This window comes from Lissotriton helveticus, chromosome 4_2, assembly GCF_964261635.1.
Source record: "Lissotriton helveticus chromosome 4_2, aLisHel1.1, whole genome shotgun sequence".
NCBI classification, from domain to species: domain Eukaryota; kingdom Metazoa; phylum Chordata; class Amphibia; order Caudata; family Salamandridae; genus Lissotriton; species Lissotriton helveticus.
In genome coordinates, this window is record NC_136064.1 from 30,977,702 (window position 1) to 30,990,713 (window position 13,012).

Sequence of the window (13,012 nt, forward strand, 5' to 3'; positions counted from 1 at the left end):
GAGCACAAAGCACACAATACTTAATCAATAGAACGGCAGTAAATAGCACAATATTTAGCGGGCTCCAGGGGGAGACGGAACCATATACTAAAAAAATTGTATAACAACAACGAATTCAATAGACACAGTGCCTAGAGCACAAAGAATTGCTGGGACCCCAAGAAACCACCCAAAGGAGTGACACAGGGAGCCCACAGAGGACGGGTGCAGTGTGAGAACACAGACACGTTTTCCGTACAACTCTATGGGAAAGTCGTGGTTGGAAAATTACAGTTTAAGGATACTTCGGAGAGGACTTCAAGCAAACCCTTTGGAACATAGAAGGCTGTAAGGCCAGCACCTATGAGAGTACTGAAGTACCTGTGTTACCTATCCCAGAGGAGCCGGGTGCATAGGGGTCAAGTGGTGTCGGAAACCCCTGTCGTTTTCAATGGCGTTATGCATAGAAGTGCTGCTGCCTGGAAAATGAGAAGTGTCTGGTGGAATCCAAGCCTGGATCTGAGATGAGAAGAACCTGAAAGTAGATGGGACAGAGTCTGCGTCACTTCAGGGTGACCAGGGGCTCGGTAGACGAATGCCCACTGATGTAGGGTGCTTTAGGTGTGAAGATAGGATGCTTTACTCTGCAGCTTTTGGGACCAGGAGACTTCGACGATGACCAAAGTCCAGAGGTGAGCTGTCCCACAAAGGATGTCGAGTGCTGAGTGGTCAGTGTCCGGATTGAACACCAACAAGCCTTGGCAACCCATGCGGGAAGAGGAAACAGGTTACGGTGAGGACCAGCGACGTCCAGGAGACTCTCCAAGCTATGGGGAGTCAGGGACAGTCTGGAGAAACCAGGGAAGCCCACAAAAAATCAAAGTGACCCTCGACAGGACCCACAAGCCAACATACCTGTCCAGTCCAGAGGTGAGCTGTCCCACAAAGGATGTCGAGTGCTGAGTGGTCAGTGTCCGGATTGAACACCAACAAGCCTTGGCAACCCATGCGGGAAGAGGAAACAGGTTACGGTGAGGACCAGCGACGTCCAGGAGACTCTCCAAGCTATGGGGAGTCAGGGACAGTCTGGAGAAACCAGGGAAGCCCACAAAAAATCAAAGTGACCCTCGACAGGACCCACAAGCCAACATACCTGGAATGCGAAGGGACCTAAAACGGAATAAAAAAGCACCAGATCACTCGTGGAGTGGAGGCCAGAGATCTTCGGTGGAAATACTGCTCTGGTTGGTACTACACGTAGTCCAAAGCATAGCCTCTGGGATTGCCAAAATGCATGAACTGCTGCAAAAGTACACGGTGCACAGGGGTTCGGGTTGCACGGTCCCCACAAGGGATACTGGTCTCAGGATTCTTGAGAGAGCAGATCGACCTGAGAGGCACTTGGGAACCCACCTCCTGTATTGCAGAAATCTTCAGAATCCTCAGGAGCTCGGAAGATGCAAACCGGTCAGATGCTTTTAGGTACCTGCTGCTGCAGGGGAGTAACTCCTTTACTCCAAGGGAGATTCTTCTGTCGCCCAGCGAAGTGTAGACCGTCATAGTACTTGGTTTCTGCTTGCAGAGTTTAATCCAAAGTCCTGTAATCAGGTTTCCCACTTTATACCCAGGGAAGGGGTTGGACTAACTCTAGGGACCCTCCTATGGGTGGGAGAGGACTGAGGGGTGGCTAGGCCAGTTTTGTGCCAGAGCAGGAGCAAATAGCTGAAATATATATGGTTGGCTGCATCACATACAACCCCTGAGGATAGGTTATGATGGCTGCAGAGGGGCTCTATTCATGCAAGGTCACCCTCTCACATAAAACCCAGCACCCTGCCTTCAGGATTGTTAAGGCCTTCCATAGGGGTGACTAATAGGTTTATATGTGTAGTGATTTAGAATAGATATAGGGAACCTATATGTAAGTAAGGGGTGCATGCACCACCTTACACAGGCTGCAGTAGCAGACCTGTGGTGTAATTTTGAATGGCCTCTCAGGGGTGGCACAATAAATGCTTCAACCCCTCGAGGCATCTGGGATATCTATGTCCTGGGTACATGGTGTACCATATACTAGGGACTGATAAGGGTATCCCAGTATCCAATCTGGAGTGTACCTAAAGTACATGCAATCAAAACAGGAGAAAACAGATAGACTGGGGTTCTGAATAGCAGGATCCCAGTCAGTCTGAGTCAAAAACAGTGATACATCAGCAAAAAGTGAGGGTAACCTTAAGAGGCAGATCCTATACTCCGAAACACCCCCCCCCCCCAAACATAGGGACATTAAACTAACCTTGACCAGTTGAGTCTTCATGTTCTAAGCGAAAACATCTTGAGAGCTCATCTACATTGGCATGGATACTCTGAGGTCTATGATCCACTTTATAGTCCATCCCCTGTAGGGAAATGGACCACCTCAAAAAGTTTGGGGATCTCACCCTTCATCTGTTTTAGCCATAAGAGGGTCTTGTGGTCTGTCTGAACAGGGAAGTGAGTGCCAAACAAGTATAGCCTCAGCTTCTTCTAGGCCCAAACCACAGCAAAGGCTTCCCTCTCAGTAGCTGACCAACATATCTCTCTCGTGGTCAACCGTCTGCTAATAAAAGCTGCTGGCTGATCCTGACACTCTTCATTCAGTTGTGACAACACAGTCCCTACCCCCAACTCAGATGCATCAGTTTGAACATGAACTGTTTGGAATAGTCAGGACTTTGCAGAATGGGAGCAGTGCACATGGCCTGCTTCAGAAAATCAAATACCTTTTGACAGCTAACTGTCCACGGAACATTCTTAGGCATTCTTTTGGAAGTTAGATCATTCAAAGGGATCACTATAGATCCATATTCTTTGACAAACCTACTGTAATACCCAGTCAGGCCAAAGAAAGCTCTGACCTGAGTTTGGGTTGTTGGAGCAACCCAGTCCATGATTCTGAGGATTTTGCTCTGCAATGGTTGAACCTGACCTCCACCCACAAGGTGGCCTAAGTATACAACCCTACTCTACCCTATCTGGCACTTGGTAGCCTTGATAGTGAGACCTGCTTTTTGCAGAGCCTCTAAAACATTTCTAAGGTGATCCTCCCAGGTTGAGCCAAAGAGCATCACCACAAATTGGTAGTGCCCACTAAGGGTTGAAAATGCTGTTTTTGGTTTTGCATCCTCAGCTATTTTGCCAGTAACCAGCTGTCAGGTTCAAATGTTCTCAGAAACTTGGCTGAGGCCAAAGTATGTATAAGTTCATCGGCCTTGGGTATTGGATGGGCATCAGTCCTAGTGACTGCATTAAGACCCTCGTAGTCAACACAGAACCTCATCTCTCTCTTACCACCCTGGGAGTGAGATTTTGGTACCAATATTACTGGACTAACCCAACGGCTATCTGAGGGCTTAATTACTCCCAGCTCCAACATTTTCTGGATTTCAGGCCTGATACAGTCCCTGACATGGCCAGGTTGCCTGTAAATCCTATTTTAACAGGCAGACTGTCACCGGTGTCCACTTCATGATTGCACCAGGTAGTTTGACTTGGAGTCAGTGAAAACATGTGTCTGAACTGATTCAGGACTTGCCTACAATCAATTTGCTGCCGGTCAGTGAGGCTGCCTGAGAAGGCTGCACCATCAACTGAACCATAATGAGGGTTCTGTGAGAGCAGGTCAGGGAGTGGATCACTCTCTTCCTACTGTCCCTCATCAGTAGCCATGACCAAGCCCATGTCTGCCCTGTCCACATATGGCTTGAGCCAGTTCACATGGAGCACCCTATGGTCATGCCAGGTCTCTTGCAATTCCTGGCTAGCCTCAAGATTTTTGGATGCCTTCTTCTTGTACTCAGCCATCCTGGAGCAGAGACCAAGTACATAGTTCACAATATCCTGCTTAGGGGGTTTGAGAGGTAACTCCCATCCCTCCTTCACTAGACATAAAGGACCCCTAACTGGATGTCCAAACAGAAGATCAAAAGGGCTGTAACCAACCCCCTTCTTAGGAACCTCTCTGTAGGCAAAGAGAAGGCATGGCAAAAGGATGTCCCATCTACGCCTGAGCTTTTCAAGGAGACCTTTAATCATGCCCTTGAGGTTTTTGTTGAACCTCTCAACTAACCCATTGCATTGTGGGTGATAAGGGGTTATACATTTGTAATGTATTCCACACTCCTTCCACATAGCAGTCAGGTAACCATACATAAAGTTTGCAAATCTGTCTGATACTACCTCCTTAGGAAAACCCACTCTGGAAAATATTCACAGGAGGGCTCTAGCCACAACAGGAGCTGTAGTAGGCCTAAGTGGAATTGCTTCTGGATACCTAGTGACATGGTCCACCACCACTAGTATGACAATGTGCCCAGAGGCAGGTTGAGGATCCATGGGACCAAAAATGTCAATCCCTACCCTCTCAAAGGGAACCCACACCACAGGTAGTGGAATCAGTGGGGCCTTTGTAGCACCACCTGCCTTACCACTTGCTTGACAAGTAATACAGGAGCGACCAAACTTATTTGTTTCCTCTGACATGTGAGGCCAATGAAAGGGAGGAACACGTCTGTCCCATGTCTTGTTTTGGCCTAAGTGCCCTGCTAATGGGATATAATGTGCCAGTGTCAATAGGAAGCACCTAAACTTCAGAGGTATAACCAACCTCCTGTTGGCACCACCCTCTGAGTATAAGAGTCCATCATCCCAGTAGATCCTGTGGGACCCACTGGCACTCCCAGCAGCGTCAGCAGCAGCTTGCTGTCTGAGAGGTTCAAGAGAGGGGCAGATCAGCTGCTCCTGTCTCAGATCTGCCCTGGAAGGGCCCCCTGTTCCCAATAACTCAACCTGATCAGGTTCAAGTTCCTCCGAGACAGTTCCTACTTCAGGACTACAATCATCTCCCTCAAGAGGAAGACAATGCCTTACCCATACTGCTCCTTCTCTTGGAAGGCACCTGGTCCATTATTCCATGATCCATGGCCTGTTCAGTGGCAGACATTTTTGCCTGTGACCTTGTGATGGCAAACACATCTGCTGGGATGCACAGCATTTCTGCATGTGTCCTGAGTTCCACTTCAACCCATGCTGAAGTCTCCAAATCATTGCCCAATAAGCATTCTACAGTGAGGTCTGCACTTCCACAACTTTCTTAGGCACTAGTTACCCCTCCCCAGGTGAAATACACAACTGCCAAGGAATGGACTGTCCTGACAGTGCTTGCATTGGTCACTTGGTATATCTCACCAAGTATGATCTGTTCAGGGTCCACAAGATCTTTTGTCACCATTAGGACACTTTCACCTGTGTCCCTGTATGCCATGGCCTCCTTACCATAAATAAGGAGGCAATATCCATGCCTCCATCACATACTAACACAGCCTGAGTTGGAATTCTGACTAGGCCAGAATCCATCTCAGATCCTAGGGTTAACCCTACTACCTCCTTATTCTGTGTACCACCACTTTGAACTGAACTAGGGGGAACAGTTGCCTTAGGGGCAGTGGTGGCTGGAGTATATTTCTTGGCCCTTGGACAATTAGCATATTTTGCCCAATGGGCCTTCTCTTTACAGATATGACACCAAGGTTTATTTTTGCCTTTACACTTGTTTGAATGTGACCCCCCCCTCCCAGATGAAGACTTTAGAGGCCCTTGTGAAGACTTCTGCTGATGCCCGGTGGAGCTTCTAGACAGCTATTGAGGAGATTGGCCCTGGTTCCCTGTCACCTACCCAGCCAGATATTGGGCACCGTTCTTCCTCGTCTCCCTGCTATGGCTCCTTCCTCCCCTCCTTTCCTACGAATTCTCGCAACTTCGTTTTTAGGTCTCCTGGCGTTGAACTGCGCGAAAGCGCGGTCTCGCCAGAGACCTATTGTAAGTGACTCTTCTTCCCAGGAGAGGGGACAGGAGCTGGCCACGCGCAGGGAATGGAGCGGGCCACGCGCACGCGGACGCGCTCGCTGTGGCCAGCTCCTGTCTCCTCTCCTGGAAAGCTGCTACACAGCCACACTACCCCCGGCACGCATGCGCAGAAATAGAGACACACACACACACACAAGCGTACCTACACACACGCACGCACAAACATACAGACCCCCGGCCACTGCACACACACACACACATAAGCGCATCCTCCCTCCCCGCTCCAACTAAGCCCCACTTACCGGCTTTGTTGAGTTCTGCAGACTCCGTGGGGCTCTCCCTCGGGCATGGGAGCCCCGCGTCACCAGCACTGCTTCTCTGGCCATCCGTGGGCGCGTGCGGGATTGATTTGCATATGGCTGGGTTTAAACTGGAATGACATGGGGAGCTAAAAACGACGGATTTAGGCCCAGATCTCTATACTGGGGTGAATCTTTGACATTGTTCAGCATTCCGTCCATCAAATCTTCCTTTTGCATAGAGTATCTGGAGGCAGCTCTCATACCACCCCTCATAGTGAGCCTTGACCTCTAGACCATACCTACAGAGGCGAACAAAACAATCAAGGTTCTGAAAAATAGTTTGCCTTTGTGAACATTATTCTGTTTCTAGGTGGGGAGGGGGCTCTGTATTGGAGAATCTCTAGCCAAATCAATAGGTAAGCTTTGATGTGCCCTCCCGCTGCCTCAACAACACACTTCAAGCGGTACTTGCTATCCAGCAGCATTAGTGCATTGGCATAGCTAGCTGGCCTTATAATTAGGACCTCGCTGACTCCCTCTCTGCCTTCTGCATAGACTGTCATCGCCTCCCCGAGAGATGTTCTTGCTTCTTATTCTTCAATTAACCTTCCCTTAACGACTCCTTGTGTTATTTGTTTCTCCTCCTCTCTATATTTATTTATTTATTTCTGTTATTTGTTATTACAATGATATTTTCTCTCTTTACTCTGCTGATATATTCTGTTCTTTGGCTTGTTCCTTTTATTTCAGGTAGAATTTAGAATGTGACGTCTCAAATGGAATGAACTGTTTGACGTCAATGCTGCATAGACTAGAGGTTGAGGCGTTTCCTCATTTAAGAACCAATTTTATACCTAGGCCTGCAACCTCATTACCTTACTAAACTGGTAGTGTATGTGGGCATCCTGTATCATACCCACCCCACCTAGGGGTCAGAGGTTAGATGTAGGAACGGTCCCTCAAAACTAACCTCCTACTTTCCACTCTCAACACAGACCTTTGGATTAATTCTCTACAAAATAAATTGGACATCGCCACAATGACAAACATCCCTTTCTGAAGACAATAGGGGCCTTCTGCTCATCTTGCTTCAATGGAAGCCTCTCAATCTCCATTTTTAGGTCTCCTGGCGTTGAACCGCGCGAAAGCGCGGTCTCTCCAGAGACCGATTGTGAGTGACTCTGCTTCCCAGGAGAGGGGACAGGAGCTGGCCACGTGCAGGGAATGGAGCGGGCTACGCGCACGCGAACGCGCTCGCTGTGGCCAGCTCCTGTCTCCTCTCCTGGAAAGCTGCCACACAGCCACACCTCCCCCTGCACGCATGCGCAGAAACAGACACACACACACACGAGTGCACCTACACACACGCACGCACACACATACTGACCCCCTGCCGCTGCCGCCGCTGCTGCACACACACACAGAAGCGCACCCTCCCTCCCCCCTCCAACTAAGCCCCACTTACCGGCTTTGTTGAGTTCTGCAGACTCCGCGGGGCTCTCCCTCGGGCATGGGAGCCCCGCGTCACCAGCACTGCTTCTCTGGCCATCCGTGGGCGCGTGCGTGGGCTTCCGGATTGCGAACTACAAACGTCTACGCTATGACGTCATTTTGTAGTTCATCACACGGCAGGACATTGCAGCGCATCTGGGGAGCATTCGGATTTTAAATGGTGATGCTGCAGCACTTCTCACATCCCTAGTCCCAGGGCCAGAGCAGTTGGCAGCTTCCTATGGGACCAGCTGTTCCCCGGAGTGAGCGGCTAATGGATCCTTAAATAGAAAATAATACGTGTATGATTTTAAAAGTACATCCCTGGACTACAACAAGACAGTGTATGCATTACTGCTAAATTACAAGAATCAGCACAAGATCGATAGACAGACCTCGGCACCATCACTGGACCAAGAGCGATCTCTTCTGCAGACGCAGTTCATCATTTCTTGACAGACACAAACTTCCAGTCAGGGCGAGGAGGTGCCCCTTTAATTCGTGCGGCGGAGGCGCCCTGCTCGGCTCGTCTCTTGGCAGCACAGACATGGGCGGGAATGGAGGGTCGGGTCGGTGACTCTGAGCTCCCACTTTCATGCAGTTGGCAGGCGAACAAGAACGCATCGAGGCGGAGCAGCCCGTTCCAGTGTACAGAGGCAGGCGGAGAGGAAAACGCTGCTTCGCCCCGGGATCCAGCAAAGCCCTTCGGCGACCCCTCAGAGACGGCCTTACGACCACCACCAACCCAGTCAAAATGTTCCTCGTGAAACAGGCACTCGGGGAAATATCATAGGTGGCCAGGCAGGTGGCACCATGAACGTAATTGGAGGGTTGATACCCCGCCAGGGTGGCAGCAGTGGTGGAGGTGGTGGCGGCAGTGTTGCTGGTGGGAGCCGTAGAGGTGGAGGAGGGGGAGGTGGTGAAGGGGGTTTTGGTGGTGCCGGTGGCATTCTCGGAGGAATTATTAACATCATCAGTGAAGCAGCAGCAAGCTACAACCCTGAGACCCCACCTCCTCCCCGCAGCAATTTTACCAATGTGGAAGCCAATGAAAGCCCAGAAGTCCGCCAATTCCGCCGCCTCTTCCTGCAGCTGGCCGGGGAGGACATGGAGGTTTCCCCAACGGAGCTGATGAACATCCTGAACAAGGTGGTTACTCGACACCAAGACCTGAGGACCGAAGGCTTTAGCCTGGACTCATGCCGTAGCATGGTGGCTGTCATGGACAGTGATGGCACGGGGAAGCTGGGCTTTGACCAGTTCAAGTACCTATGGAACAACATCAAGAAGTGGCAGTGCGTGTTCAAAAGTTTCGACCGCAATCAGGAAGGCTTCATCAGGAGTTCCGAAATACCAACAGCCCTGCAGGCTGCTGGGTTTCAGCTCAATGAGCAGCTGCAACAAATGCTGGTAATTTAGCAATGGCAAAAGCTCAAACTTAATTACTGGGAGACCTATTGCATTGCAAATGCTTGTTGTTTACTGTACCTTACTACGCTATTGTAACTGATATAACTTGTAACGCAACGATCCTCTGGGAAAGCACTCTGATACCTCCCGGTCTAGCCAGCGCTATATAAAACCTTTTAGATGTACCTTGTAATGCAACAAACCTCTGGTAAAGAGCTCTGATACCTCCAGGTCTAGCTAGCGCTATATAAAACTTTCTCAAATCAAATTAAAGCAAATCAAAACAACCCTTATGGTGATTTGGTTAAACATAACCTCTATGAAAGCTATCCTAGTGGTAAATATGGAGAGCAGCCTTCAGGCTAAGTCTTGAAGGAATGTAAAGCAGCTTGTTTTACCAGATCAGAACCTCCTGAGTAATCAAATGAAAGGAGAACCACACAAGTGTTATATAAAAAACATATATGTATTACTAAACACACTCTACTAATCTCTATACGAGATTAGAGCACAAAGCACACAAGACTTAATCAACAGAACGGCAGTAAATAGCAGAATTCACAGCGGGCTCCAGGGGGAGACCGAAGCATATACTAAAAAAAGGTATAACAACAACTTCAATAGACACAATGCCTAGAGCACATAGAATCGCAGGGACCCCAATGAACCACCCAAAGGAGTGACACAGGGAGCCCACGGAGGACGGGTGCAGTGTGAGAACACAGGCGCATGTTCAGTGCAACTTAATGGGAAAGTTGTGGTTGGAAAATTACAGTTTAAGGACACTTTGAAGAGGACTTCAAGAAAACCCTTTGGAACATAGAAGGTTCTACGGCCAGCACCCTTATGAGTACTGAGGTACCCGTGTTACCTATCCCAGAAAACCCTCGTCATTTTCAGTAGCGTGAGGTGGAGAAGTGCTGCTGCCGGGAAGATGAAAAGTGTATTGTGGAATCCAAGCCTGGATCGGAGGTGAGAAGAACCTGAAAGCAGAGGGGACAGAGTCTGGGTCACTTCAGGGTGACCAGGGACTCAGTAGACAAATGCCCACCGATGTCGGGTGCTTCAGGTGTGCAGCCATGGGGACCCAGAGATGTTGACAATGACCAAAGTCTGGAGGTGAGCTGTCCCACTAAGGATGTTGAGTGCTGAGGGGTCACTGTCCGGATTGAATACCAACAAGCCTTGGCAAAGGCAACCCATGGGGGCAGAGGAAACAGGTTACGGTGATGACGAGCAAGGTCCAGGAGACTCTCCAAGCTATGGGAAGTCAGGGCACATCTGGAGCAACCAGGGAATCCCATGGAAAATCAAAGTGCCCCTTGCCAGGACCCACAGGCCAATGGACCAGGGATCGCGAAGGGACCTTGAGCGGAATCACAAAGCACCAGCCACAGAGCAGTCGTGGAGTGGAGGCTGGAGATCTTCAGTGGAAATACTGCTCGGTGTTGGCACTACATGTAGTCTAATGCACAGCCTCAGGGATTGTCAAAAAGCATATCCTTCTGCAAAAGTACACGGTGCACAGGGGTTCGGGTTGCACGGTCCCCATGAGGGCTACTGGTCTCAGGATTGCTGAGACAGCAGATTGACCTGAGAGATGCCCGGGAACCCACCTCCTGTGTTCCAGAAATCTTCATAGTCCTCAGGAGCTTTGGAGATGCAAACCGATCAGATGAGTGGCTACATCCATGTCCTATGTCCAGTTTCGCACCAGAGCAGGAGCAAATGGCAAATGGCTCCTGCAACTGGTTTGAGCCGGACTATGCACGGGGACACCAAATGTGCCCCCAGTGCAGACTTTATGGTACTCTCAGCATGCACCATCCGAGCCCCAATACACTACAGCCTGTCTGGGTGGTGGTCACACCTCCCTGTGACAGGAAACCTATTGTCAGGTCTTCCTCGAGCTTGGCTCAGCAGCAGGAGGGAAGACTCATGTCTGTGGCTGGCAGCATCCATTTTGGGAAGCCCAGGTCGAGAAAGCTGGTACCGGGTGTACCAATGTTTCACATAAGTCCCTCTAGGAGGGTGGGCTCATACCTCTTCCACCAGTTACTGGCAGGGAGGTATGATTCCTAGGTGTTTGACACCAAACAAGACATGTTTCTACGCAGCCGTTTTAAATTTAGCATTTACCGCGAGGTTATAATGCACTTAAATATATATGGTGGCTGCATCACAGACAACCCAGAAGATTAGGTTACAAAGGCTGCAGAGGGGCCCTACTCATGCCGGGGCACCCTCTCACATAAAACTCAGTACCCTGCCTTCAGGATTGTTAAGGCCTGCCTTAGGGGTGACTGAATTTAATGTGTCACACCTAATTTCCGTTTTTCCGACAAAAGAATTGGACCAGTTTCATGTGTCCCCGTTTCAAAAGAACATGCTGATTTATTAAATTGTATCCACCTTAGTTAAGAATTAAGCAAAATAGAACACCACTAGGTGGCAGTATTGGCCGGGAGATGGAACTTTTCAATTCTGATCTCAATATAGGTTCGAGCGACACTTTTTTTTGTTTTAATAATAATTTCATTAAAAGTAAAGGATAGCTCTAATGCTATGACTAATGCATTTAATAGTGCTACTAATAAAAATCTATTCATACAGCAAACTCCACAAATTGAACTGTCTCATGTATTTAACTTTACTGAACTCAATGCTGGATATTTTATCTAAAGTAGAATGATAAAACACCATGCCTGAACTTATATCTTTCAAGTTCGCCATACCCTTACCTGAGCTAACATAAGTCCCTTATTGTTAGCATGGCATTCCTTTACCATTTTACAACAAGTGCTACAGCTCAGGTTGGATGGAAAAAAGCACACCTAGGCAACAGTGTTGTATGCATTCACAGCTGAATGTGTGACTAGTTATCAAAAAGGTTCACAATAACACCCAAACCTCCAACAATGTGCTGTATGGTGTTTAGTTCCAGTGACATTGACAGTATAGAGTTCAAACAGAACCTGCATTCCACAGAATTTCAAGAAACAACTGCAGCCACATTTGTTAACTCTCTTTTTATCAAGCAAATATTGCAGCAGAAGGACCTTCTTGAAAAGTGGGGCTTCAAGTTAAAAAAGATCGGCCCTCCATGCCATCCTAGCCCACTTCAATCAATCAATCAATCAATCATGCCATTTGTATAGCGCACGACTCACCCGGGAGGGTCTCAAGGCGCTTGGGGGGAGGGGTATGCTACTGCTCGAACAGCCAGTTCTTGAGTTGTTTCCTGAAGGCGAGATGGTCCTGGGTCAGCCGAAGGTCGATGGGGAGGGAGTTCCAAGTCTTGGCAGCCAGGTAAGAGAAAGATCTTCCTCCGGCGGTGGCTCTTCGGATGCGTGGTACGGCTGCGAGGGCGAGGCTGGTGGACCGTAGCTGGCTGGTGGGCGTGTAGAAGGTCAGGCGGTCGTTGAGGTACTTGGGGCCCAGGTCGTGGAGAGACTCGTGTGCGTGGGTGAGGAGCCGGAACGTGATCCTCTTGTCGACGGGGAGCCAGTGCAGGTTCCTCAGGTGGCTGGAGATGTGGCTGCGTCGGGGCACATCCAGGATGAGTCGGGCGGAGGCGTTCTGGATGCGCTGGAGTCTTTTCTGTAGCTTGGCTGTGGTTCCGGCGTAGAGGGCGTTTCCGTAGTCCAGTCGGCTGGTGACGAGTGCCTGGGTGACAGTCTTCCTGGTCTCGGTCGGGATCCAGCGGAAGATCTTGTGAAGCATACGCAGGGTGTTGAAGCACGATGAGGAGACGGCGTTGACTTGTCTGGTCATCGAGAGGGAGGGGTCCAGGATAAAGCCCAGGTTGCGTGCGTGGTCGGTTGGCTTGGGTGCGGTGCCCAGGGCTGGGGGCCACCAGGAGTCGTTCCAGGCGGAGGGCGAAGATCCCAGGATGAGGACTTCCGTCTTGTCCGAGTTCAGTTTCAGGCGGCTGTCCTTCATCCACTCGGTGACGTCTTTCATCCCTTCGTGTAGGCAGGTTCTGG

The 13,012-nt window shown here is 49.6% G+C and overlaps 1 protein-coding gene across 1 annotated transcript; it reads left to right on the forward strand.

Moving 5' to 3' along the window:
* The first annotated feature begins 8,429 nt into the window (after positions 1–8,429).
* On the forward strand, positions 8,430–9,035 carry LOC144751949 (calpain small subunit 1-like). The gene has a single exon (XM_078639913.1). The coding sequence runs from the start codon at positions 8,430–8,432 to the stop codon at positions 9,033–9,035; it is 606 nt and encodes a 201-aa protein (XP_078496039.1).
* Positions 9,036–13,012: the final 3,977 nt, after the last annotated feature.

Bases quoted from the DNA above. Each gene is read 5' to 3' on its own strand.
- LOC144751949 (XM_078639913.1), top strand. From the start codon at position 8,430: ATGAACGTAATTGGAGGGTTGATACCCCGCCAGGGTGGCAGCAGTGGT.